Below are 26680 nucleotides of genomic sequence, written 5' to 3'. Positions count from 1 at the left end.
CTCTGCCCGTTCCTGGAGGCTGGCCAGGCGCCTGCTGGCCTGTCCTTGACCTCAGCCTGGCACCGGGGACTCCCAGCTGACCAGGGCTTCCCGAGGGCAGGGCCCTGTGCCCCGCGGCAGCCCCAGTCATGCTGCACGGAGCGGAACGGAGTGGGTTCCTTCTCATCGCTCACGAATGAATGCAGAATCCCGCACGAGGAACACTCCACAAGGAAAAGGCCACCGGATACGTTCCACAGAAAATCAAGGGGCAGAACAATATCACTGACACAGCTTTTGGTGTAAAACTATAAACGCAATTTTAAATAGAAGCACATCGGGATTTGGGGATTTTTTTGTTTTCCCGGAATGAGAATTAACGGTACCTGTGGGGAGAAAATCTAGGGCAGGAGAAGGAGGCCAACCCCGGAGCGGCTAGTGGTTGGCGGGGCGGCCACCCTGCTACACACTGAGAAGGGCCAGGTCAAGCACTCCCTGCACCTCCTGAGCCACGAGACACCAGGAGACTGTCACTCTCTCTTCCTGATGTAAAGATGCTGACCACATTTAAAACAAACCCAGCACTCGGACGGGGCGGGGGGAGGGGTGAGGGATTTTAGCTTCTGTGGGGCGTGATCACGTCCCCTGTGAGAACCTGGAGGAAGGAGGAAGGAGGAAGGAAAACGACCTTGAACGCCACCAGGTCAGAAGCGCAGCGCTCGGCAGAGCTGGGAGTCTCCCTCATGCTCGGCGTCCCCGCACCAGGCCTCCACGCAGGCGGAGCAGCTCACAGAGGCTGCTTTTTCTTCCTGGTGGTGGCCGGCCGCAGCTCCCCAGGCCCGTGGGCAAACGGGCAGCGGTCCGAAGGCAGAACACAACCGTCAGGGTGATGAGTGAAAAACCAACAGATTCGGGTTTTGAAGGTTTCCGAGAACAGCCTCCGTTCTACTTCTGGTTCCTTTTCCTTCCGAGGCCTCTCTTCCCGCCAGTCGCGGAGGCGAACTCGCCCGTCCAGAACTGGGGTGGGAACAAGGAGAAAAGACACAGCTGAGGCGTGAACCGCGAGCTGGGCAGGTCGCCGGGCTCTGTGGGGACAGCTGTCCAGGGCCGGGGTGCGGCCACGGGAGACGCAGCCCCCGGCAGGCTCGGCGGCGGGACGGGGAGAGGCGCTGGGATCCCGGGCGGTGGCCCCAGCCCCCCACCTGCTGGCGGCCTGCAGTCCCCCCTACACACACGGGAGCACGAGGGAGGGGCTGGGGGGAGCAAGGACAGGGTTGTGGCGCCTGGGAGCCGTGAGGAGCTGCCGCACACCAGGGGGAGGGCGAGGGGCTGGCGCCGGAGGTCCTGGTGGTGACAGGACCCGGGCGTGACCACTCGTGGGCACCGGCTCGTGGAACAAGGCTAACGACGACCCCGAGCGTGGTCCCGACGCGGGCAGGACGTCTGCGTGGCGGCACTGGCCCTCGAGGGCACGCGTCCGCATCATGAGGAGGGAGCGGAGAGGCCCTGTCCGGGCAGGTGGAGGCGAGGGGCAGGCTGCGGGGGCCACCGGGGTGACAGGCAGAGCCCCCAGACGTAAACGGGAAGTAGCGGGTAGGGGCACGGCAGCCCTGTCGGCAGGGGCAGGGCGGGGGGCCTTCACAGAGCAGCAGGGGGCTGAGATGCGGCGGGGGGACCTGTGTGGGCGGGGTGACCGCAGAGCTGGGCCGCTGGAGGACCCCAGGGCGGTGCAGGGGGAGGGCCCGGGACCGCCCAAACGCCTCCTGAACCGGTCGCCCCAACTCGGCTGAAGCTGCGCTGGGAGCTTCCGCTGGGCCGTTTCCTCCCGAGAAGCCAACACCCCCACGTGAGACGGGGCCAGAGCAACCAAACCCGTCCTGCTTTTCCTGGAAGCCATACAGCCACCTGGAGACGGAAAGGCTCAGCAGAAATAAAGGAAGCTTAGTGAACAAATCTGGCTCTCCAACTTCTAAGGAAAACTTGAAAGTGTGCATTCAAGCTTGAATTTCGCTTTCAAATTGCCTCGTGTTGCAACAATAACCAGACTGTCTGTCTCTGCAGACTGATGTTTATCGAAAACTGTCCCCTGAAACCAGAGGAAGGAACTGCAGAGGTGCCTCTCCGCACGAGGGACACAAGGCAGGGATTCACCCTCGGGGGCGGCCGAGAAGCACCTCGGAAGGGCCAGGCCGGCCCTGCTTCCAACGCGGCAGACGCACAGAGCTCGGCTGTCCTGGCCCGGCCGCTGGGCAGGCAGCCACGGCCTTCCACAGGCGCTCCCACAGCAGCCCCTCCCGGCACAGCCGGGAACGACACGCCCCAGCCGGGGCGGGGTGGCCGGAGCCCCCCGGCCGTGTGCAAGGAGCCTGGGAGGCGGGACTCCCCCGGACTCCTGCCATGGGTGCCCCAGAAAGAGGAGGAGCCCCTGATGGCCTGGACGGGCTCAAGAGAAAGCCGGGCGAGAGGGCGAGGGGCTCGCTGGGACCAAAGCCGAGTGCAGACCCTCACCCTCCACAGAGGCTGGCCCGTCCCCTCCCCTCAGGGCGGGCTGGCTCGCAGCGGGCCCTCCACCGGCCGTACCACGTTTCTGGAGCAATCCCTGCAGGGTCGGGGGAAGGGGACCCAGGCAGGATTTGTACGGCCTGTGGAGCAGGCGCTGATGACGAGGGGTGGCCCTGCAGGGGGCAGGGGCCGGCGAGTCCCGGGGGGCCAGGCTGGCTGACAGGCCCCCGCCCCCAGGCTGGGCAGGCCCCCCTCTGCTGAGCTGCGTCCGTGTCCTCAAGGCTGAGCGCGGGCTCCAAGCCCGGCCCAGGGCGGCGCCTGCCCTCCCGCGCCCGCCCGGCGCATGCCCGCCCCACAAGGTGCTCACCCGAAACTGTTTTCACCTCCTCACTCGTGTAAAACTAACCATGCTAGTTTAAAAAAAAATCTCCTACAGAGGTCAGACCCAGCTTTGGTGCTTACTTTTTGCATGACTGGGTGTAGAATGTTCACTGGAGTTCAATCCCCAAGCCGCCTACGCAGAAGTGTTTCCAAAAATAAACGTGCTCCTCGATGCAAACCGCACGGAAGACCCATCACACACAGGCATATTTATGGCGGGGGAGAAAAGAACACTGTTTCGTGAAACCAAACCGGAAAACGTGCTGGCAACAGCAGAAGGCGGAGCGGCCCCCTGGGCACAGCGAGCTGTAGTCGCTAAAGCTCCATGCGGTGGAGCCCAGCTGGGTGGGGACTCCCAGCCGCAAGGCCCACCGTCCCCCTGCCTCTCCGCCCACCAGCGGGCTGCCCGCCACACCCCCCAACCCTGGACCCGCCAGCTCCACTGCCGGGCTCACTGCCACCGCCAGAGCAGCAGTCAGCCGACTGAGGTCAAGTGGAAACGAAAACCAACGTTAGCTCTAGAAGGACAAACAACCAGGCCCCCCGAAGGCGCTGCGGGCGTGAACACACGCGCTCTCAGGGGCACACACACGGGGCGGCTGGTACAGGTGTGTATGCCTCGGGGTGGTGCACACACGGCGCTGCGCACGGAGCTCTCAGGTGCACGCGTGGAGGCGGGACCACAAGGTGGCAGCGCTCACCTCCCGAGGAGGTCCACAGGCCGAGGAGTGGACAGATGTGCTTCCGCATCTCCGTGCGCAGCCCCTCCACCCACGGCCCCCGTCACACGGCGACCACCCTGGCGGTAGGAGCACAAAGGTGCGGTGTGGCGGACAGGTCCAGATCCCGGGGCTCGGGACAAGGCCTTCAGGCCCAGTGCTGGCCAGCACCCTCGGGACAGACTTCTATTCCGTGCTGCCACAGTGGCCTCCCCGCCTCTGCAAAGGCCCCAGCCCAGCAGGGCCCGTCACCCCTCCCCACACAGACCCCCAAGGCACCTGTCCCAAGGGGCTGGACCCACTGCTCGGAGCGCCCACCCACCCGCCAGGTCCCGGGGATGAGTGGGGACAGGGAGGCCGTCATCTGGGCGTGCAGCCCCCAGCACGGACAGAGTGGGGTCAGGCAGGCATGTCCTCCTTGTCGGACACCCCATCCTTCATCCACGCAGGCGCTGAGCCTGACGCACTGGTCTCCGGCCACCTCTCGGCCCCGCCTGCACGAGCCCACGGTCCGGTTGGGCCTGCCCCTCCCCACCATCACCGCGAGTCAGCATGCCCCTGCCAGTCACAGAAGCCCAAATCCTCCGCACGGCCACGGGGGGCTGCAGCCTGCCAGCGCTACCTCCCCCTCCCCCTCGCTCATCAAGCCCCCACCCTGCCACTTCACACACGCTGTTCCCTCTGCCTGAAGTGCTTTTCCTTGTTCACTTCGCCAAGTCCGAGCTCAGATGTCATTTCCTAAGCAAAGCCTTCCTGATGCCTGTCTGAGGTGAGGCCAGGCCTCCCTGGGCGAGAAGGTCACCTACGACATTAGGGTGATGCAAGAAGACGCCCACTATTCTTAAAGCCACGCACAGAAGTACTTAGGGGTGACTAGCACGTCAGCTGGGCTGTGCTTAAAATACTTCCACAAAGACAAAGGGGAAAAAGCTTTACGAAGCAAACACGACAGCTGATGGACCCTCCGGCTGATGTGTACACAGAATCTCCTCTGTGTACGCTGGTGAAGTTTAACAGAACTTCTTGGAACCCCAGGTGCCCACGTACACATCTGCGACGTTTCCCCTCCCTGTCAGGCTGCAAACTCCAGGAGGGCAGGAGCGGCGGCGCCCCGCTCTGCAGAGCTCTGCAGCCTGCGTGGAAGAGCACGCAGGCCCCGGGCCCTTCTCCCTCCACCCACCTGCATCCCAGGGCGCCTGTGTGTGGGGGGTTCTCCCTCCACCCACCTGCATCCCAGGGCGCCTGCGTGTGGGGGGGGTTCTCCCTCCACCCACCTGCATCCCAGGGCGCCTGCGTGTGTGTGTGTGGGGGGGGGGGTAGGGGTGGGTGCAGGCACACGGGCCGGGGCAGGGAGGCCTCCCTCCTCTAGGCCCAGGGCCTGGATGGGAGCTCAGGATGCTTCCAGTTTGCAGGCAGCCAGGGGCCAAAGCAAAGCCAAGTACTGAAGCTCCACCCGAAAAAGCGCCCCAGTGACAGGAGGCCCTGCCAGCGGCTCTTCCCTCCGTGGGAGGAGGGGGCGCGTCCTGACAGGGCGGGGCTGGGCCCGGGGGTGCCGGGCAGAGGCTGGCAGCATCACAGAAGCAGAGGTGCGACCCACGTCCTGTCGGGACTTGAGATGCACATGAGGGGATCTATCCTCTAGCTCTGACACTCCTCTCCGATAAGGTTCATTTCATTAAAAAACGGGGGGAAAGGAAGGAGAGGGTGGTGGAATCTGCAGGAGCGCCACCTCTCGCCGCCTCGGGACCGTGGAACCCGCCCTCAGGCGCCGAGAGCCGAGGCAGCCCCGGCGCGGCCCTCACCGTGGAACACCTGCGAGCTGTTCCTCAGCAGCGTCTGCAGGCCCCCGCGCTCCCGCCTCAGCCTCCGCAGCGTGTCTCTGTCCAGCTCCCCGGCCACTTCCGCCAAGGACAGGCTCCCTGTGGAAGACGGGGTTTCCCCCGCACGAGAACTTGAGTTAAACTGAGTCCACGGCTGGCTGGAACTCCGCAGGCAGAGCCATCGCACCTGAGATGCCGGGCCGCGCGCTCGTGTCTGACCCCCGAGGACAACCGAGCCTCCCAGACACGGAAAGCCAGCCCTGCCGCGCGGCCCGGCCGCTGCTCGGGGGAGGGGACTGCAATTCCCCGCACCAAGCCCACCTCGCAGCCACCTCAAACCCCTTCCGAGAGGAGCCGGGAAGTCTGAGGGGAAAATTAAACCCCCGCCCCCCCCCCCGCCCAGAACCCCATGACGCGGGCTCGCACGTGCAGCCCCGCACCGCCGCCTCTCACCCTTCCACGTGTGCGTGTCCCGACCCCGCCACCTCCCACCCTGCGTCCCCTCGGCCATGCCTGGCAGAGGGTAGACCCCAGCCTGGGATGAGTGAGGTCCTGGGGGCAGACCCGCTCACTGACGTCGCGCAGGGCTCAGACACACTGGGGGTCCCGAGCCTGACGCTGGGGCAGGGCTCACTAAGTCCAGCGACCAAGGGGGGAGCGTGCAGCTGCGAGGCTGGGATGGGAGGGGCGTGAGGATGAAGAAGGAGACTCAGCACAGCGCCATCCACGCTGCGGGGGGAGGAGGACCCACTGCTCACCCCTCCCTGGGCCGGCCCACCCACGGGGCCAGCGGGCAGCGTCCCCGACAGGCTGAGGGTGGGGCCTCCATCTCCTCCAGCGACCCCAAAACTCAGAGGGCGAGCGCCTGGCTCTCAGGAAGCCCTACACCCCCTCGGGCGGCAGCCCACCAACAAGCTCCTTCCCTCAGCCCATCTGCACACTCCTAACGACGTGACAAAAATGACAAAGACTCCTCTTGACGTTTAATTAAAAATGACCACACAGGCACGTCCCTGGTGGTCCAGCGGTTAAGACTCCGCGCTCCCAGTGCAGGGGGCCCAGGTCTGATCCCTGGTCAGGGAACTAGATCCACACACATGCCGCAACTAAGAGCCCACCTGCTGCAACTAAAAGATCCCACACACCGCAAGGAAGATCCCGCAGGTGGGCAACTAAGACCCGGTGCGGCCAAATATTTAAAAAATAAAAAAAATAAAAATAAAAATGACCACACAGTTTTAAGTTGGTTCTTAGAAGAGAACAGAGTCACTGCCTGAAACCCAGCCAGTACCCAGGGTGGTCGTTACCTCCTCGATTCCAGGCCTTCGCACTCCTGCTCTGAGAACTTCTCATGTTTAACTGCTTTCCACCCAACAACAAATTCGCCACTTGCAAAACCACTCGGTCGAGAAAATCTCGAGGGAGGGCGGCACAGTTCCTCACGCGCTTGACTTTTTCTCTGGGGTGAAATCCAGACAGCCAGAGCCCTTCAGCGGAGGACTCTGGTGTGTGCCCGGCCCCGGCGTCCAGGGCTCCACGCCCCTCGGGGCCATCGGCACCACCGGCGGCGGCTCCGGGTGGGGGAGGGGCAGGGACCTGGCCAGGTGGGCTCACAGGGCCGCCCGGCCGGCTGTTAATGTAGCGGGTTCTCCGCTCATCCACAGAATCTTCTCCAGCGGGCGGGTATGTTCTGGATTTCCCAATGAGACACACCTGCACGTGAGAAGAGCACAGAAGTATACTTTAGCAGGTTCCAATCGTATTTCAACGTTCTCCAGGGAACTCTCTTGTTCTGGAGAATAAATTCCACGAATGTCTTAGACACCCATCATGAAAGGAATCCTTATTTTAAAAACTCATACCAATCAATGACTTAATATACTATCAGCAAAAGCCCACAGGAAGCTTCACTCCTCAGACTTCCACAGAGCCTAACAGACACGACAGACCAAGGTCACCTCTACTGAGCCAACCAGCCGCACCCCACTGCACCCCTCTTCCGCCCCACACACAGACCCTGACGGTAACCCTCCAGAGCTCTCAAGGGGCAGCGCTGCCAGAGCGAGGAGAGCACGTGTGCACCTAGCAGAGCACTTGGCATGGCGGGGACGTCCAGTTCACGCCGTCCCCTTCCCCGTTCGCACGTCCAGACGAAGGCTGCCCTCAGGAGCCCCGGGGAGAGCCAGGCCCCGTCCGGCGACGCTGCAGTGGGTACAGCGTCTCTGGACGTCCTCTCCGGGCCCGAACCCGATGAAGGCGAATCTGGTTGCAATCAGAGCCACCCCTCACTGCTCTCCAGCTGTGCCACCTGCTGAATGTGTGATCTTGGGCAGGTGACAACTTCTGTGTGCGTGGAATGAGAAGGCGGGGCACGTAATCAGTCCTCAATTAACAGCTGCTGTGTGTGGACACCCGCACTTGCATCTGACCCCCAGTTATATGAAAACTGAGGTTCGGAGAGATTAAGCAATGCTCCATGCTCTCTGGCAACCAGTAACGAATAGCAAATGCAAACATCGAAACTGTAGGCTCTTCGTACCTACGTGACCCAGACTCCAGCAGAATTCCATTCCAACCTCAGAAGGCTGACTTGCCAGAAGAGAGGACATTTAATAGAATGACATGAAGGCTCTGAAGGTGAGCCCTAAAGGACGTTCCAAAACGATCCTGAGCAGCGACAGCAGTGACGTAACTGAAGCCGACAGAGGGCCCAGCGCAGGCAGGGGAGCCCGAGTGAGGGCCCAGCGCCGGCCGGCGAGCTGCTCCCCCTCGTTGGCAGTGAGGACACGGGCAGGGAGTGTCTGTACTGTGCCCCCGAATGCACTGCTAGGAAGTGGCAGAGCCCAGAGTCAAGCTCAAACCTTCGATCCTTTTCACCACTGTCAAGCCATCAAGCTGAGATCGGATGACAGGTTTTTGTGTTTAGTTTTTCACAAAAAGCACTGACGGCCATAGAGTCTCATGAAAGAAAGTTACCAGAGATTAATAAAACCGATGTCAACGGTTCCCCTGACTCTCTCATAAGTTCAAGCCCCCTGCGTGGTGAGCAGGTCGGCCCCGACCACCTGGCAGGGTCACAGGCAGTGCAAGGGTCAATTTCTACCTGGAAAAATTCATTTCAAGTAAATCTGAATCAATGAGTCTTTTAATGAGGAAATGTGAAATCATTTTGAACTTCTGAAGCGATTTCAGCCAGTCATTTGGGACCCTAAGTCAGAAGTTAGAGCGTTCAGCCGCAGGCAGCACTACGGCCAGAAACCTGTAGAGAAGCCAAGCTGACACCCACTCTGGGAGGGTCCCCGAGGGGCAGTCACAGTTTCTGGAAAAGGCATGAAGACCCGCTGAGGGTTCCTGCAGAGCTGCCACAGGGCTGGAGAAGGAAGTGCCAGAACGCCTGCAAAGCAGGGGACGGCAGGCACAGAACAAGCCTCTGGACCCGCCAGTGACGGGGATGTTGGGATCAGCAAGGGCACCTCTGAGACAGTCACACCTGCAACCATCCCAGTGTCGTCTACGGTTCTGTGACAAGGATGGCCCCAAGCTTTCCATCTAAACACCACGTGTCGCCCGCCGAGGACAGCCCAGGTGACCAGGACGCACCCTCTTGGTGGAAGGAATCCTAAGACAATCCTCCTCCACGTGGAAGCCACAGGTCGACCCCACCTCGGTGATGAAATCCAGGTACCCTCGGTACTGGGTCTTCTTGCTCTGCCTCCGCTGGTATTTCCCAATGAAGTCAAAGAAGCAGCAGGGCAGGACGAAGAAGCGGCAGTTGTAGGAAGACCTTCAAAGACAATCAGCGACACGGAAACCCAAAGTCTTAAACAGATTCAATACAGAAAATTCCCCAGAAAGCCACACGGCAATAGTGTGTCAGGGCAAAATGCAAACGATGTGCTACTGGCTAATTTTGTTTTTTATATAAAAAGAAGCGTTATAGCCTTCCCCAATTTAATTTCTAGAAACAATGTAGCATAGTATCTTTCAATAAAATATGAATCTAATTACTTTTATTAAAAATATTTTTTTTCTATTGCAATTATGATCATCAACTGTAATCTAAAACTTTCTGAAGTACTTGGAGATTTCAGCTGTTGGATAGGAAATTTCAGAGGTAAGCACAAAAAAGATTATGATTTGCTCCTTGACCTATATTATTCTAAAAAAGTCCAAAAGAATGGCCCTGGAAGGAATTATGCTTAGTGAAATGAAGTCAGACAGAGAAAGACAAATACTGTGCATTATCACTTGTATGCTGAATCTAAAAAATAAAACGAATGAAAATAACCAAAAAGAAACAGACTCACAGATATAGAGAATGAATTAGTGGTCACCAGTGGGGAGAGGGAAGCGGGGAGCGGCGAGGCAGGAGTAGAGGATTAAGAGGTACAAACTACTATGTATAACATAAATAAGCTACAAGAATATGTTGTACAGCACAGGGAACACAGGAAATATTTTATGATAACTACAAATACAGTATGACCAAAAAAATTTTTAATCACTACGTTGTACGCCTGAAACTACATAATATTGTAAATCAACTGTACCTAAAAGAAAAGGGGGGGGGAGGGCATTAAAAAAATAAATAAATAGAATAGTCCAAAAGAACCTTGGATAAAAGAGACTCGGCAATGAAATATGAAAGGGCAGCAAGGTAACGTGCATCTTAAAGAAGTCTGACTGAGGCAGAGAGCCCAAAATTGAAGAGACAAACATTTCAGCAGAGGGTCTTTACACTGAAAGACAAACCCTCCTGTTATTAGGAAAAACACATCTTTCAACACTGGATATAAACACTGTGGAAGTAATCACAACGAAAATATAATGTGGATGTGTGAACCACATACATAATTTTATATTTTCTAGTATCCGTATCTTCAATAGCAAAATAAAACAGGTGGAATTTATTTTAAATTTAACCCAATATATCCAACAGATTATCATCTCATCAATCTGGACCAGCCACGTTTCAAGTACGCGATAGCCACAAGCAGCCAGTGGCTACGGTTGTGGACAGCGAGGTTCAGGCAACAAAACATCCCCGGACACCACTGTGCTAACACCTCCACCTACTCACCTGGCCGCAATCACAGGTATCCATGGCGTCAGTTCATCAGAATGGTTTCCGATTAACCAATCGACGTCCGGGAAGAGGGTCTTATCATTTGGTGTGATTGCACTTTCCTAAAAGGAAGACACGGAACAAGACTAAACGTCTAGTAAATAAAATCAGAGCACAGAGGGCAACAACAAACGCAGCCACCCCTGCAGAACCGCAGCTGTTCCCGGCCCGGTCTCAGACCCTCTGGGCTGCAGGTCTTCATCTGCAAAAGGCGGAAGCTGGGCCAGGAGTGAAGAAGTGTGTGCCCGGCCCGGCCTGCCCGAGGGCACGGCTACTGACAACTTTTAGCATCATCGCTGCGCCGGATGAGCCAACACTTCTGGGTGCTCATCTCCTTTTGATATTAAAAATAGCCTTTTCACATAAATATAAGAGCAGCTAAAGGAGACAGGGGACATGTGAACCGTTTTACTTTTGGCAGGAGGAGGAGCAAGAAACGGCCTGCAGAGGGGTGAGCGCAAAGCCGGGAGGTCTGATGCTGACTTGACATAGAACCTGATGCACTTACACAACCCACGGAATGAGCGCATCTGTGAAAAGAGAAAATATAGGAAGAATTTACAGAAGTGTGCGCCAGCCTTTGCTATTACGCTATTATCTTTTGTGAACTCTCAGACAGCAAGTTTTTACCCACTGAACAGGCATGTTCACCACTGTGATAGTTTCTATAGTTAAGCTGGGAACAGCTTGCTTTGAGGATTTAAGAACTTTAAGTGAACACCTTATCCTTTCTGCTAATCAGCAGGCCGTCATTAATTATCAAAGTCAACAGTCTCAATGGTGAAGCTGTCAGTGAGAACTGGAGACTACAGCCGAAACTAACACAACACTGCAAATTCACTATACTTCAATGTAAAAAAAAGGGTTAAAAAAAAAAAAACTGGAAAGAGAGACAAAAGAGACTATATAACCACTCAAAATCCTCTAATTTTAGAATTGAAGAATGAACCCCCAAGGCAAGTAAGCAGACGTGTTAGTTCTCGGTCAGAACAAATGGGGAAGACGTGATGTTAACACTCACCTTTCAAGGTCACGGGAGTGTTTTGCAAAGCTGATAGATATAAAAATTGAATTTAAATTCATCTTTTTGGTTCTTGAATAAGCATATGTGCTATTTTCACATATGTTAAAATTCTGAAAACAGTATTTCAGTGAAATACTGAAAATGGTCTATACGTAATTCAAAAGTAGGCAAAACAAACTTTTGATACTATTTATTCTTTCTTCCCACCCAGTCTACATTTAAATTTGCCTGCCTCTTTAAATGGTCTATGTTTACAAAAACAAATTACGCTTAGTAATTATCATAATCACATTTACAGTTTTCTTTCCAACAACATGCTAGACAACGAAGCTCTACCTGTCTTAGAAAAAGTTTTGGGATTTTGAATATGGCAAATTGCAATATTCCTATTTCCTACAGAGCTTCACAAACAAAATTAGGACACTTTGTGCTCATCACAATGCTGTTATCAAAAGCATGTGTTTTTCTTAACTGTCTCTTGCTTACAATCAAATGAGGTTTTTGAAATAAAGGAAAGTTGTACCCCATGCTTGGCCTTCGAATGCCCAGACTGTGCCTATTCGTGGAAATCAGCCATTTACTAGGAAACACACAGCCCCAAGCCCTTGCCAACAAAGGCAGGCTCGCTCCTGGCCACGTTCTTCTAGAGCAGAGGTGTCCTCGAAGCGTGGCCAGCCTCCACCCTCACGTTTAACACCAGAACACGCGGGACTCTTCCAGCTCCGCGACCAGAGGTCCAGGTGTAACGAGAAAAAAATCCACAAGAGGTGAGACACAGCACTCCTACTAGCAGGCCTTGACGGAGTGATGGGGTGGGGTTTCCCCCACTCCACAGGGAACCTCGAATAAAGAACTAGAATCTTCTATCTGTTCTCCAAGGGGCACATTGTGCCAGCCAGCTCTTCCTTGGGGTCATGATTTAAACAGAGCCTATTCAACTGCTGTGTGAACTTTTTACCCAAAGAAATTATCTTGCTTTTTCACCTGGGACACAGGGGATTTTGGAATCAACCACGTTATTCCCTTAGCTTTGATCATCAGCCTCATCGAAATTCAGAGCCCAATTTTATTACCTGTGTAAGGACACGTGGTCTGTACATGTAGCTGCAGAGCCTCCCCTAGTCCTTCATCTGGTTTACCACCATTCCTCAAACCTGAGATTTTTTTTTTAAATGTTCTAATTTATTGTAATGTATGAACATACAAGCAAATGTAAACCCTTGTAGCATAAAGCAAAGTATAAAAATATAATGAGAAACTGAGCAAATAAAAAGCTGTCGGGCAGCTGCAACAAACCTCCCTTCCTCCAATCTTTTTATATTTTGCAATAATATTCTCGACTTTAATAGAAAGGCAAAGAGAAAATATCCAAGTAAGTCTTGAAACTTTCGTTTTCTTTTCATAGATGAAATGATATACCCGAGATCTGCTTCGAAACCACGGCTGGGCGGATGCTGTGGTTGGGGATGGGGAGGAATGAGACAAAAGAATCGCTGAGGCGGGCCGATGAGTTTCTGGGGTTTGGCACGCGCTTCTCTCCACTTTGGTATGTTCCTGACATTCCCCACAATGAAAAGCAAATGCCCTTTTCATTTCTCTGGCCAGCATCCTGCCCTCGAGCAGATGAGACGTGGCGTCCCGGTCACCCCCGCGCGTCTTCGCGCGGGAACGGGGTCTAGAGGCGATGCGGGCAGCTGGACAGCAGAGGCCCCACGGCGCCCCAGAGCCAAGGGTGCGGCCCCACCGCCGCGCTCCCCTGCCGGCTTGGAGGCCTGGGCTCTTAGAGACCAACGCCGGGAAACGCTAGAGCCCAGACCTGCCGTGGGGTGCTGCGGAGGAGACCCCGCTCTCTGATGGCTCGGAGCTGCCCTGGACCACGGCGGGGCGGACGGGGCTCCCTGTAGCCCCGCGGTCACGACTGAGGCCAGGCGTGCTGTCCGTCTCCGCTGGACGGCTGCACGTGTGCAGCCCAGTCCGGCCTCTCCACTGCGCTCCCCTCCCCCGACTCCTCGCCAGCTCGCTGTCTTGCTGGAGGCCACTCTTGGCCACGCTGCTCACAGAGCGGGACCGCCCACGGTGCCCGCCCCGGCCCGGTCCTGGCAGGGTGGGCACCCACTGCCTAGTGGAGGTCTGAACGTGTGGCCTGTCCCAAGCACCAGAGGAGATGCAGAGGAGGGGTCGTCCTCCGCCTCTGCCCCCAAGGCGTCCGAGAGCCCCCTCGGGCACCCACAGGAGATGCAAAGGGCCTGAGGCAGACCCGGGGAAGGAGACACGCCTCCGGCTCCGGCATCCCTCCTTCGGTTTAACCGGAAGGCTGTGGAGGTCTAAAGCTTCATCCGCTTTTACCGTCTCAGAGCACTGAGACGAATGTGGACTGCTGTGGTTATGACCATCTCTGACGGGCCCGTACACAGAGACACCCCTTAAAACAACCGCGCTGAGGTCAAGGGAAGGGACAGAGGAAGTACCTCTAAGTGCGTCTCTGGTCCGTACATGTCCCAAACTTTTCGTCTTCGGACATCAATCCCTCTGCCTGGATGCTGAAACGAGGAATTTCAGGAATCAAAGGTTAAGGCCAGTACACCATAATAAATTAGCAAGAACAAATCAAACTCTGCAGGTATCACCCACTGCGTGAAGTGCAGGAGACCCTCAGCTCCTCGGCTGCTGAGAACAGACACTCGCGTCCCGCGGGGCACAGATGGAACCTGTGCTGCCGAGGCTTCGTGAAGGGGGAACAGAGCCAAGGCGTGGGAATACCTCCACGGCCACACGCAGCCCCGGGAAATACGCCTGCCCGGAAAGGGCGCCGGCTCCTCTGAGCTGGTCAAGTTCAGCTCTCGGGCTCACCTTCTCTTCCAGCCCCCAGACGAGCCTCGTCCTCAGGGTCATTCTCACCCAGCGCACCCTGACCACACGCCGCTCTCCCGGGGCCCCACCCCCATGTCTCCACCCACTGGCTCCTAGTCACCACCAGGTGCGCTAACACCCCACAGACAACCTGTTCACAGGGGCACAACTACAGCCTCACTCCTTTACAAAGCACCTCAGAAAGCCCCGTCTAACAGTCCCATTCCAAAGTCCCACAGGTGAGGACAAATGTGTCTGTCCATAAGGCAAGACGCTATGGTCACAAGAAAACCAGCCTTCGGGTCACCACCATTGGGCTTCAATCCCCACTGTCACTCTCGAGCACAAAGCTCACTGGGCCAGGTGACGGCGCTGCTGTACCCAGGTCACTGGCCTCGCCGGACGCTGCGAGACGCCGGGGAAAAGCTGATGCTTGCGAGTCCTAAACTGCTCCCAGGGCCGGGGCTGTTCTCAGCTCTCAATGCCTCTGCTTCACAATCCAGAAAATGGGTGCAAGACTGACTATCACAGTTTTACATATGTATGTGTATCAATACAATATACGGGTGCCTGACTGTCCTCTGAGCTAGAATCTAAACTTCTCTAGGGCAGAACCCACCTTATCCTTTATATTCCCCTCCCTGTGCCTTGAAATGGTGGGTTTTCCCAAGAAAATACTGACAACAAAAACATCAGAGCTGTTGAAAGTGTGTGGTTCCACAGGCCGAGTGTCTGAGAGCCCTCTTCCAGTCTAACGAGACCACTGTCTCTGGTCCTGTTTACAAGCTGTCTCTGGTCCTGTTTACAAGCTGCCTGCTCCACAGTTCACAACCGGCCACTACGCCGACAGCCAGGCCGCCTCTGAGTCCAGACCGGACCAGCAGAGAAAGACCTCGCGCTGGGCTTGAAGACGCTCTAGCAAAGGTACGAGAAACGGCCCCGGGCATGCTTTACCCCCTCGCTGCTCAGGATGTGGACCAGGAGGCCGTTCCCACAGCCGAGGTCGACAAAGGACTGCCTGGTTGGCTCTCCCCGCTCAGCTCTCTCTTCTTCCCATAGAATCTAAGGAAACAGAAAAAAAAAACCCAAAGTCAGTTTGTGATTCACTCTACGCCAGAGTAATTCAGACACAACCCCACGTGGAACGACAGATCCTCTCGCACACAGGAGGAGCGGCCTCCTCCGAGGCCCCGGGCCTCCGCGCAGGTGGTGCCCGGGTGAGCAGAGGGAGGCGGGATTCGCCCGTGGCCCCAGCCGGACACCGCGCGGGCATCGAAGCCGTCTTCTTCCACCCAGAGTCCACGTTCACGTGGTCGTCTCTGGGCAAGGGCTGTACAGATTACTGTTAGCTCCTTCAGGCGTTCTCTCAACTCTTCAAGCTTTGTGTGCTTTGAGAAGCAATGTTATTTCAAAGACTAAGAGAATTACGGGTGAAAGGAAATTGGAAGGTATCTCCTCTAAACAGCTCATAGATGAGAAAATCAAGACTATGAAGTTAAAGGCTTGCCCAGATCCAGGCGGTCAGCAAGGCAGCCGAGAAGGTCTAGAACTAGAAAGACCGCACACGAGGACGGGTAGGCAGGTGCTTCTCAGACGGACCCCGACGGCAGCCCCCACACGCAGCCAGCATCTCCGTGTTCCACGCTGACTACTAATTAGGAAAGCACTGCTTCAGTTCAGTTCCTGAGGTTACATTTCACAATTCAGACTTGTTCTACATTCATGCAAAAGCACCATGCAAAGTTAAAAAAAAAAATCACTTGTGTAACCAACCTTGGCAAACAGAACTATAAAAGCCCTGAGCTACCCGTAGCAACCTCCCGCCCTTCCACCTGAACTCAGCCCACAAACAGTCTTACCAGCAGGTAGGCAGCAAGGGCCACGTCTTCATACACGAACTTCTCAGGGTCAGTTACTTCAGGCCACACCTACAACATTTTCAAGGGCATATGTAAATTTTCACCGCATCTGTGTGTAACAGGACACATTGAGACCAATGGAGTCTGAAGCAAGACTGTGGAATAAACACATTGTCTGTAAGACATTTAGGTGGGGCCACTGGGCATCAGAGGGAAACGCTGAGCTATGCTACCCTCATCACTTCTCTAGACAAGTATGACAAACAAGGAAATGAGGGGCGGGGCGGGGGGGTCGAGGACGCAAAGGCGCAGGGGTCAGGAGGTCAGTGCTCCACCCTCCGGTCTGTCAGTGAGTTGCTGTCACTTGTCAGGAGTGTCACTCAGCTGTTTTGTCCCCGTCTCCCTATCTGTAAAGCAGGGATAAAGACTTTGACTTAATTACCATGCAGGATGACCATCAAGTACTATGAAACTAGAAAATACTGGCTGTGCAAGCGTGAGGCCTCATTATTAAAATCAGTAACGTGCAGAACGGGAGTTTGGGAGATGAGAAAAAAACCAATGGCCAATGTTAAACGTTCAGATTTCTGTTTCCAGTCTAGTGGATTAGACAGTTTGGACGAACCATCTCACCAAGGACAATTTTAAAAGCTGGAAGAATAAAGAAGTCCCTTCTTAAAGGTACTAAACAGTACGATAATGAAGGACCACTAGGCCAGGACCTGGGAGAGAAGGGGAACCCAGCCGAGGTCAGCCAGCTCCAGTAGGAACGGGTGGTTACTGTTTCACACCTGAGACTCTGGGGGATGCTTTGCTACACAGCGGGAGGGGACTGATACAAAAACACACGGCAACGATGAACTGCGGTTACTTCTAGGAGAAGGGAGGGAGATACGAACAGGAAGAGGACAAAGCAAGTTCAACTCCGTTAGCACAGGCGCCTCGGAGATACTGCGAGTTCAGTTCCAGACACCCCAACAAAGTAAATATTGCAGTAAGGTGAGTCACACAGACTTTTTGGCTTTCCAGTGCATATAAAAGTTCTGTTTACACTATAGAGTAGTCTATTAAGTGTGCAATAGCATTGCGTCTAAAAAAACAACGGACGTACTTTAATTAAAAAATACTTTATTGCTGGGAATTCCCTGGCAGTCCAGTGGTTAAGACTCAGCACTTTCACAGCAGAGAGCGTGGGTTTAACCCCTGGCTGGGGACTTAAGATCCCGTTAAGCTGCCTAGCGCAGCCAAAAAATAAAATACTTGATTGCTAAAAAATGCCAACCATCATCTGAGTCTTCAGTGAGTTATAGTAGTAACATCAAAGGTCACTGATCACAGGTCACCATGACAAATATAATAATAATGAAAAAGTTTGAAATATTGTGCAAATTACCAAAATGTGACACAGATATACAAAGTGAGCAAACGCTGTTGGAAAATGGTGCCAACAGACCTATTCCGTGCAGGGCCGTTACAAACCTTCAATTCGTAAAAAATACAATATTTGCAAAGCACAAAAAATGGAGATATGCTTGTGATACTTTATTTCTTAAGCTGGGTGTGAATACACAGATGTTTGTTGTTACCTTCTTTTTACATCTTAAAGTTAAGGACATTTTACAAGATTTGTCTCCTTTTTGTAAGTATATGCTTTTGTACTTTAATTTTTCATGTATTTTCTTCAAATACCTTTATGTTTGTACTAAAGAATTATGGTAATTTAGTATTTAAATATTCAATTATTTTAAATTAAATTATTTTCCTTTTGTTCTCTTGAAAAAAAATAGTAACGTGCCAAAACAAAACAAAAAAAACCAAATCCTTTTCCACAGCGTAACTCCCAATGTTTTTATGGTCTGCATCCCTAACTATGTCAAAGTACAGGCTGCAATGTGGGACTTCAGGTGGGTATGTTTTGACTTAATGTCTGCATCTGTAGCACACAGGCGAAACAACGTTACCTGCAGTAGCTTGGTATATAACCTCGTTTAAATGGGGGTGGGGGAGGTCACAGACGTCTTTCCCCAGAATTACCTTGACCATGTCTTTATACTTCTCTTTAAGCGCCTGGTAAGCCTTGCTGTACTTCATGATGGAAATGAGGGACAGGGTGCTTTTGAACCCACTCTGCCTGCTCCCCACACACCACCTGGCCAGTTTGGCCAGCAACTCTTCTCCAAGCCAGGTGGGTTTGGGATACACAATGCCATCTGAATGCCATCTTTCTGGACAGAAAATTAAAACAGATATGAACCTTTGAAAATAAGAGAAATATGAATAAGCAGAGCTGGTTTCAATTCTTATTTTTAAACTACACATTTCTTTGCCAAAAGAACAGAGAAATTAAGACAGCTACGATGACAAAATATTGTACCCCAAACACAAGACAATCTGGAACTAGTTACAGAATTTTCATCCTACAGAGAAAAACACATTTAAAAAGCAGCAAGAATTCCTCCTCTCTTGCAAACGTTGTTAAAATGCATTTACACAACTTACGAAGCCCATCAGAAGGATGGCAAACGACGAAGTTCCTCTCACCTCCCACTTCATGCACTGATTAGCTAGATTCTAAAACATCTATGGATTTCTTTAACTTCTCTAGGTTTTATACGTTTCACATGTGCTACCCAGATGTAGAACGCTGGTCCACTGAGTATCTCGCATCCAGAAAGCTGAGTGCTCGGTCACCAAGCTGAGGACACATACACAGTCCCTGTGGCTCACAGGCCTTCTAGGTCACCGTGTGTCCTCTGCCACCAGAGCGCAGAGGCCGCGGCCCTGTCTGTTCTGTTCGCTGCTCGACCCGGGCCCCAGCAGTGCCTGATCACAGCGGGCGCTCACTGTCTGGGCGCTGAGTAAACACGCAACCCGCGGGCCCAGGTCACGACAACACATCCACCGAGGCTGCGACCCAGGCAGTGCGATGAAGGGGAGAAGCATCAAGTTCGCTGGCGCACAGAGAAGGAGGTGGCGCTCAATGGGGGCCCCTAAGAAGGAGCAGAAGCACAGGCGGCTGGGTGAGGGGGCGGGGCTGGGGGCAGGCGTGGGGCAGGGGCAAGGGCAAGGGGTGGCCCGTCTGCTGAGAGTTTGGACTGTCAGGCTTTTGCCACCAGGCACATCAAAGGGACACAGCTCACTCCCGTAAGTAACAGGTGCCGAGTGTCCACTGAGAGACACGCCCCAAGATGCTCACCTTTCCCGTCCCTTCCCCTCAGAAGCTATCCTGCTGGGGCTGATGGCCTCGGGCCTTTCCTCTGCTCTTCCTGGGCCCCACGCTCTTTCCCAGGTGTCCCCGGGGACAGGAGATGTCAGCCGGGAAAGGTGGGGAGTAGCCAGCCGGGCACTCAGAAGCTCATGGAGAACAGGGCCTGGGATTCCACCGCATCAGCCACACTGAGCGCCTGCCGCGGCCGGACTCGGGCCGGGCTTCCCCAACCAGGCGAGGGGACAGCAGCCTCCAGCGCGCACCCCGCAGCTCCGGCATCGGCGCCCCCTGGGTGACCCACACGGGCACACCAGCTTTCCCACAGGGTCTGCCCTCACTCTCCAGGGGAGAGGAAAGGGCCTCGGGGCAAGGCCCCTCGGGGAGCATTTAACAACTGGCAAGAGGCTTCGCCCCAGCAGACCCTGAGTATTCCACCCAGCGTGTAAGCCTGCAACAGGTCCCTGGTAAGCCCAGCCCAGCCCCCTCCTGGGGGGCTCAAAAATGATTAAACCCGTTTCAGAGGTGAGAAGACTGAGGGCCACAGAGGCAACGTACCCAAGCTCAATGCTGGTGGGGAAACCCAGGTCTACATGACTCCAAAACCAAGCTCTTCCCAATGTACCCCTTAGCTCTCTATGAAACCATATGCAAAGCTCATCCCCAAGGTTGTCTTGAAAGAATAGACCCACGTGGCTCTCAGGAAAACATCAGCAGAAGAATAGCGAGTGATTTAACCTTCCTCTGACTTTTTCATTTAAAAAATACCAAATGGAAGTAAATCAAATTTCACACTTTCCAGACAGGCCCAAACACCACACGGAATTAAGGGAACGGATGAAACTGCTGCTTTTATAATAAACATCACAGAATACCCACTACGTCTAAGACCACGTGAGCCTCAGTGGACAACAAAAAAGAAGGTTCCACTTACCACCCATTACCAAGGTGTAGGAAATAACAAAATAACGAAGGGACTGTGTTTATTTGAATTCGGTGCTAGAACCAGGTGCTACGAACCATCAAGGCCACACGGAATGTACGGGCCCTCCAGCCAGGCTATGACCACCCAGGTGCCAACAGGGACAAGGACGCGTCAGGGAAACACCAACTAGAAAACACATTCCCACAAACCTGAACCGCCTGAGACAGAGTCCCTGCTGCTCCCTGATGACCGGAATCTTACAGCCGCCTAAGGAAATCCCTGACTGGGGCTTCCCTGGTGGCGCAGTGGTTAAGAATCCGCCTGCCAATGCAGGGGACACGGGTTCGAGCCTTGGTCCAGAAGATTCCACGTGCCGTAGAGCCACAACTAGTGAGCCTGTGCTCTAGAGCCCGTGTGCCACAACTACTGAAGCCCGTGCGCCTAGAGCCCGTGCTCCGCAACAAGAGAAGCCACCGCAATGAGAAGCCCGTGCACCGCAACAAAGAGTAGCCCCCGCTCGCCGCAACTAGAGAAAGCCCGCGCACAGCAACGAAGACCCGATGCAGCCCCCCAAAATTAATTAATTAATTAATTTTAAAAAATCATCGATTTAAGGCATCAATCGTTGAGAGAAAGGAATAAGTTTTCCAGTCCTTACCATTCTCCTTCGCTATGACTGAGCTGAATTTGATACACGTTGCTCGTCTTGACCTTTAAATTCCCTTCATTGTCTTCTTCCAAAGGTAAAAAAATTACAGTTCCATTGAGGACATCTGGGGGAAAAAAGATAGAGATGATCAATTAAAACTGCTTAGTTCAGAGTCTCATCAAAAGTGGTCTCAAAAAAATAGTACTGAATCCACCGTGCCTTCAACCCCCAGGGCTTTTCCCCACTCGATTTACATCAGCGAATGTCCTGGCCACGGCCGCATCCCCGAGCCTGCACCGCGCCACACGGAGCAGCCGTGTTCAAAGAGCTGAGCGTAGTCCTGAAAGGGCGCCCCCTGTGGAGGAGCGATGCTCACCAAGAGGAAGAGGACAGGCTTAGCCGGCCCCGCTCTTCCGTGAAGCCCATGGGAGTACGCAGACATCCACGTCTGAAGGCCTCGTGGGCAGATGCGCTCATCCCCTCAGGCCGGGAGAGGTGAAGTGTAAAAGGTGATCAAAGCTGGAAGGGCTCCTAAACTAGTCTGGGCAGCAGGGTCAGAGAGGGCCTCCTGGAGGAGGGGACACCTGCCGAGAGTCTTACAGGGGCACAGAGGCCCACAGCATTGGGGGGCGGGGAGGGGGTACGCACCCACCAGTAATTCAGCATCGCTGCTTGTGGTGGACAGAACAACCTCCAGAGACACCCGTACCCTGACACCCAGAACCTGTGACCACACGGAGTTGTTTCATGGCAAAAAGGGACTCTACAGATGTGACGAGGGTTACGGACCTTGGAAGAGAGAGAGGGTATCCTGGATTACGCAGGTGGGCTCAGCCTAGCCACCTAAGCCCTGAACAGCTGAGAACCGTCTCCAGCTAGAGGCAGAAAAGATGCAGCAGCAGGGGAAGCCAACGAGGCTCTGAGCATGAGACAAATTCGGCACGGGTGCGGCTCTGAGATGGAGGGAGGCCTCTACGAGCTGCCCCAGGAGCTGGCCTTTTCCCTTATCCCTTTACCTAGTAAATTCCTCTTTACCACTCATGGTCCAGCGCTCCTTCACCGTCTTCCCCAAGCCTTCCAGACACCATCCCAAACCACAACCCCACCCTCTGTACTAAGGATTCACATTTCTACGTGCCCCCTCCAAAAACAATGAAAAATCTACAACCTCCCTAGGACATGGCAAGGAAACTGGCAGACTAGGTGCCTTTAGTGCCTTTTCACTTACTGGCTGGTTTTTAATCTAACTGCATCCTCTGCGAAAGATTCTCCTCGGGACCAAACTCTAGGCAGGCTCCTCTGAGGCCTGTGTCAATTAGGGTTCAACCTTGGCCTATGAAGACCTGAATAAACACTGTCACAGTTCCCAACAGCTCAAGGCCACATCCCTAGCATGACTCTAGGCCCCCTTAAAGTGCCCACCTGAAAAAACTCAAGGGTGAGAGAAGAATAGACTGTTCCAGCCCACACCTGAACAAGAGCCCCTGTGACCACCTCTGTGGGAGGGGAGGACCGAACATCCACAGGCACCAGTTAGCAAACTAGATAGGTGTCACAGGGACCGATCCCCCACCTTTCCTGCTTCTGGTTAATTTTTCACCTCCCTGACTCTACCGCCCCATCCTCTTCCTTCATTCTCCCTGTAGAAAGCCCAGTCACCTCTGCACAAATCGCAGTGGAGTTCAGTTCACGCTGGACTCTTCTCCCTACTGTGATAGTGCGCATTACCAATTAAAACCTATCCTTGCCACTTTCACTAGTGTCCGGCTCTATGTATCTTTGGCACCTGCCACTATCAGAAACACTCTTACCCTGCACGACAATTTCTCTCCTCGGAGCACTGAGCGGGCAATGCGTGTTCGTTTTCGGGATGACGGTTCTGAGAATCACGTCGAGCTCGTGCTGAGCCTCTAGCTGCGATTCCGCCCAGGAGCGGGTGAAGAAGGCTAGCATCTCTCGATTGCCGCTGGCGAGGCTTCGGGAGAAATCGTCCCAGAGAGAATCCAGGTCCGAGGCGAGGAAGTCGCCCTCCCCGGCTCCAGCCTTGTCGGGCTGCCCAGGGGCCCCAAAGAGCAGAGGCGCTTTGGCTGCTTCCCGCTGGTCCTCCCCTTGCTGGCGCCGGCCCTGGGACTCCTGGGGGCCTTGCTCGGGGCCTGCGCTCGGCCGAGGGCCGGGCCCCCCCTCGGGGAAACGCTGGCCGTGTCCCGGCCCCTCCTTGGGCCCGCATTCCGCCGGGGCCTGCTCCTCCCGCTCGGGGCCTGAGCTCGGCCGGGGGCCGGCATGCTCGGCCCGGGGCAAGGAGACGCTCCGCCGGGCCTCTAGGCGAGCGCCACACAGCCGCTTGTTGGCCACCTGCGGCCTCTCCACCCACACGGCCACCGCCGCCCAGAAGCCCCCAGGGAGCAGCGAATCCGGGTCGCGCACAGCAACCCTTCCCAGCTCCGCCATGTTCTGTCTCTGCCGAGAACCTCGGCGGCGCGCCGGGATGACGCACGTTACGGCGCGGCGTGTTTGCGTCATGGGGGCGGGACGCTGGGGCCGGAAGTGAAAGGGAAGAAGACGGACTCACTGCCTTTCCTGCTTTGGATTCATTGGCATCATTTGACTGGGGAGTTCAGGGCTGAGGAATTTTTTTTTTTTAATTTTATTTTTTTTTATACAGCAGGTTGTTATTAGTTATCCATTTTATACATATTAGTGTATACATGTCAATCCCAATCTCCCAATTCATCACACCACCAGCCCCATGCCCTCCCGCTTTACCGCCTTGGTGTCCATACCTTTGTTCTCTACATGTGTCTCAATTTCTGCCCTGCAAACCGGTTCATCTGTACCATTTTTCTAGGTTCCATATATATGCGTTAATATACGATATTTGTTTTTCTGACTTACTTCACTCTGGGGGCTGAGGAATTTAACCTTTGCTTTATTCTCTGGGGAAACATCCAAGGGTGTCGGTGCCGGATAGTAACATGACCAGAGCTGAGTTTTGGAGAATTCTGGAGATGGTGTATTTATGGAATCATAAAGGTCAATCCTGCATCTGACATCTGATTGTCTCCGTATTGTTACCGATCAAAGTCATAGAGCCTACGTTTGTGAATGTTCAGGGTTGTGCTCTTATGAAAGCTCGCGCGTCTCCATGTTTACTCTGGCGTGCTTTCTCGTGTGGGAGAGTTGCAGCTGGTGCGTTCCTGCGTCTGACCACTGCCCTGGGGTGTTTATTAGGACAGGTGAATGTCAGCTGTCACCTGCGTGTTCCCAGGAGGAGCAGAGAAGGGCAGGTACTGTGGGTTTAGGCCAACATCACCTGCACAGTCTGCAGAATCTAGTGATATCCCGAAAACCTCAAAGATTCTTCATTCTTTTTGTACATTATAGTCCCTCAGTTGGGATTTTCCCTAAAGGGTCTCTGTCAGAATCAAGGAGTGAAAACTAACTCAGATGATGTGATTTATCAGAGAGAAGAGCAAAAACCAAATGTCTGTTGAATTACGTAAAAGATAAATGAATACTAAACCTCATAGTCTTTGACAACGGAGTTGATTTTCATGCCGTCTGTATTGCTTTCCCAGGGCTGCCATAAAAAATTACCACAAACTGGGTGGTTTAAAACAATGGAAATTTATTCTCTCACAGATCTGAAAGCTTGGAGGGGGAATCTATTTCTTGCCTCTCAACTTCTGGTGGTCGCCAGCAATTGTAAGTGTTCCTGGGCTTGTGGCCACATAACTCTAATCACTGCCTCTATGATCATGTGGCCTTCTTGTGTTTCTCTGTGTCTCTTCTCCTGCAAAGACCCTTTTTCCAAATAAGGTCACAGGTATGGTGGGTTAGGACTTTGGCATGTCTTTGGGGGGAGACATAATTCAACCTCCGCCACTATCCAAAGATGTTTAGCCAGGTGGGGCAGCCAAAAGATTAATAATTACAAACTTTATTAGTTGCTAACATGTGGAGGGACCTGGGCTAAGTATTGAGGATGCAGGGTGAAGTAAGATCCTGCCCTTGAGGAACCTTCAGGCCGACAGAGGAGGCAGACAGGTAAGACAATGATCAAGGAATATGAAAAGTGCAACAGTCAAGATATACGGGGTGCAGAGGCTGCAGAAGGAGGGGAAGATTTTTTACACTATAAGGCTCCTCTGGGACTTTCCTGGTGGCGCAGGAAATCCGCCTGCCAATGCAGGGGACACGGGTTTGATCCCTGGTCGGGGACGATCCCACATGCCGCAGAGCAACTAAGCCCGTGCACCACAGCTACTGAAGCCCGCGCACCTAGAGCCCGTGCTCCGCAACAAGAGAAGCCACCGCAATGAGAAGCCCATGCACCTCAACGAAGAGTAGCCCCCGCTCGCCGCAACTAGAGAAAGCCTGCGCGCAGCAACAAAGACCCAACGCAGCCAAAAATAAATAAATTAATTAATTAAATAAAAAATAAAAATAAAAGCCCTTGCCCACTGATTGGCAGTGGGTAGTTGGCCTTTGGACAGGAGTCCACCTTTTCCCCTGGTTGCTGACTCCTGAATAAAGCAACCTTTCCTTTATACCAACACCTGCCTCTCAAGTATCAGCTTTCAAGTGTCAAGCAGTTGGACCTGAGTGCAGCAATGTGAGGTCATAAATCCAGAGGCCAATGTTTAGGGGGAGGTAGAAAATTCCAGTTCGATGGGGGCAGTATCCCTGCATAAGCTCACGCCGGTTCCCTGCCAGAAGCCCACACATTGAATCAAAATTGCAGGTAACCTGACTCTTGGGCACCTGCCTCCGACGTCCCACACAGGCTGGTTCCTGCCTCCCTTGCCACCTCGTTTCCCTTCCCTCACCTGCTAAGCCCTGCACGGGGCGCTTCTCGTCCTTGGAACTTGGAAGCTCATTCCCCTCTCTCCCACTCTGTTCCCTCTGCCTGGAATGCTCGTTCCCTATCTTCTCCCAATTAAGAGCTCAGATTAAATGTCCTCTCCTGAGACGGGGCTTCCTGAACGCCCCCCCCCCGCCCCCCGCCAAAAAAAGAGCCCTCCAGACACCTCATATCTTATTGCCCTGTTTTGTTTTCTTATAATTATCCAAGCGTTGTAGTGTGTTTTGTTTCCTTCCTCTGAAACACAAGCGTCCTTAAGTCAGGAACTCTGGCTTGATTGCCACCATAGCCCTAGCTTAGTTTTTGGCACACTGGATACACCCAGTGATAATTTCTGAGTGAAAATGTCCGTGAGGGAAGGCAGTGTGTCAGAGCCAGGCTTAGGTCAAGGTTGTAAGCCGTGGCCTGGGGTTGGGAGTGGTCTCAGGATACTGCTAGCCTAGAGAACTTCCAGTGAGGATGGAAACGTTCTGTGTCTGCATTGTCTGAAACAGTAGCCACATGTGGCTCTGGAGCATGTGAACTGTAGCTAATGCAACAGGGGAACTTAATGTGAAATGTATTTAACTAATGCACATGTGAATTAAAATAGGCGCATGAGGCTAGTGGCTACTGTATTGGACAGTGTGGCTCTAGAGAGACCCAAGTGGGACTCCCAAACACCCTCCAGGCTGGGTCCTCAACATCTAAGTGCTGGACGCCGGGTGGAGCTCAGGGAAAGCAGCGGCTGAGGCTTCAGCGGGAAGGCTCTCTAGGCTCTGAGTGTCCTGAGTGCCAGACC

At 53.9% G+C, this 26680-nt stretch overlaps 1 protein-coding gene across 1 annotated transcript; it reads right to left on the bottom strand.

Annotated features, from left to right (window-relative positions):
- Window positions 1-274: 274 nt before the first annotated feature.
- TRMT44 (tRNA methyltransferase 44 homolog) lies at window positions 275-24937 on the bottom strand. The gene is made up of 11 exons (XM_082389946.1): window positions 22850-24937; window positions 21048-21162; window positions 18294-18513; window positions 16260-16328; window positions 15355-15462; window positions 14019-14090; window positions 10482-10588; window positions 9002-9185; window positions 6709-7114; window positions 5384-5500; window positions 275-996 (listed from the first exon to the last, which is right to left on the bottom strand). The coding sequence occupies exons 1-11, from the start codon at window positions 23556-23558 to the stop codon at window positions 767-769; spliced, it is 2337 nt and encodes a 778-aa protein (XP_082246072.1). The 5' UTR covers window positions 23559-24937; the 3' UTR covers window positions 275-766.
- Window positions 24938-26680: the final 1743 nt, after the last annotated feature.

Source organism: Balaenoptera borealis, assembly GCF_965194805.1.
Source record: "Balaenoptera borealis genome assembly, chromosome: 4".
NCBI classification, from domain to species: domain Eukaryota; kingdom Metazoa; phylum Chordata; class Mammalia; order Artiodactyla; family Balaenopteridae; genus Balaenoptera; species Balaenoptera borealis.
This window is presented reverse-complemented; position numbering and strand designations above follow the sequence as displayed.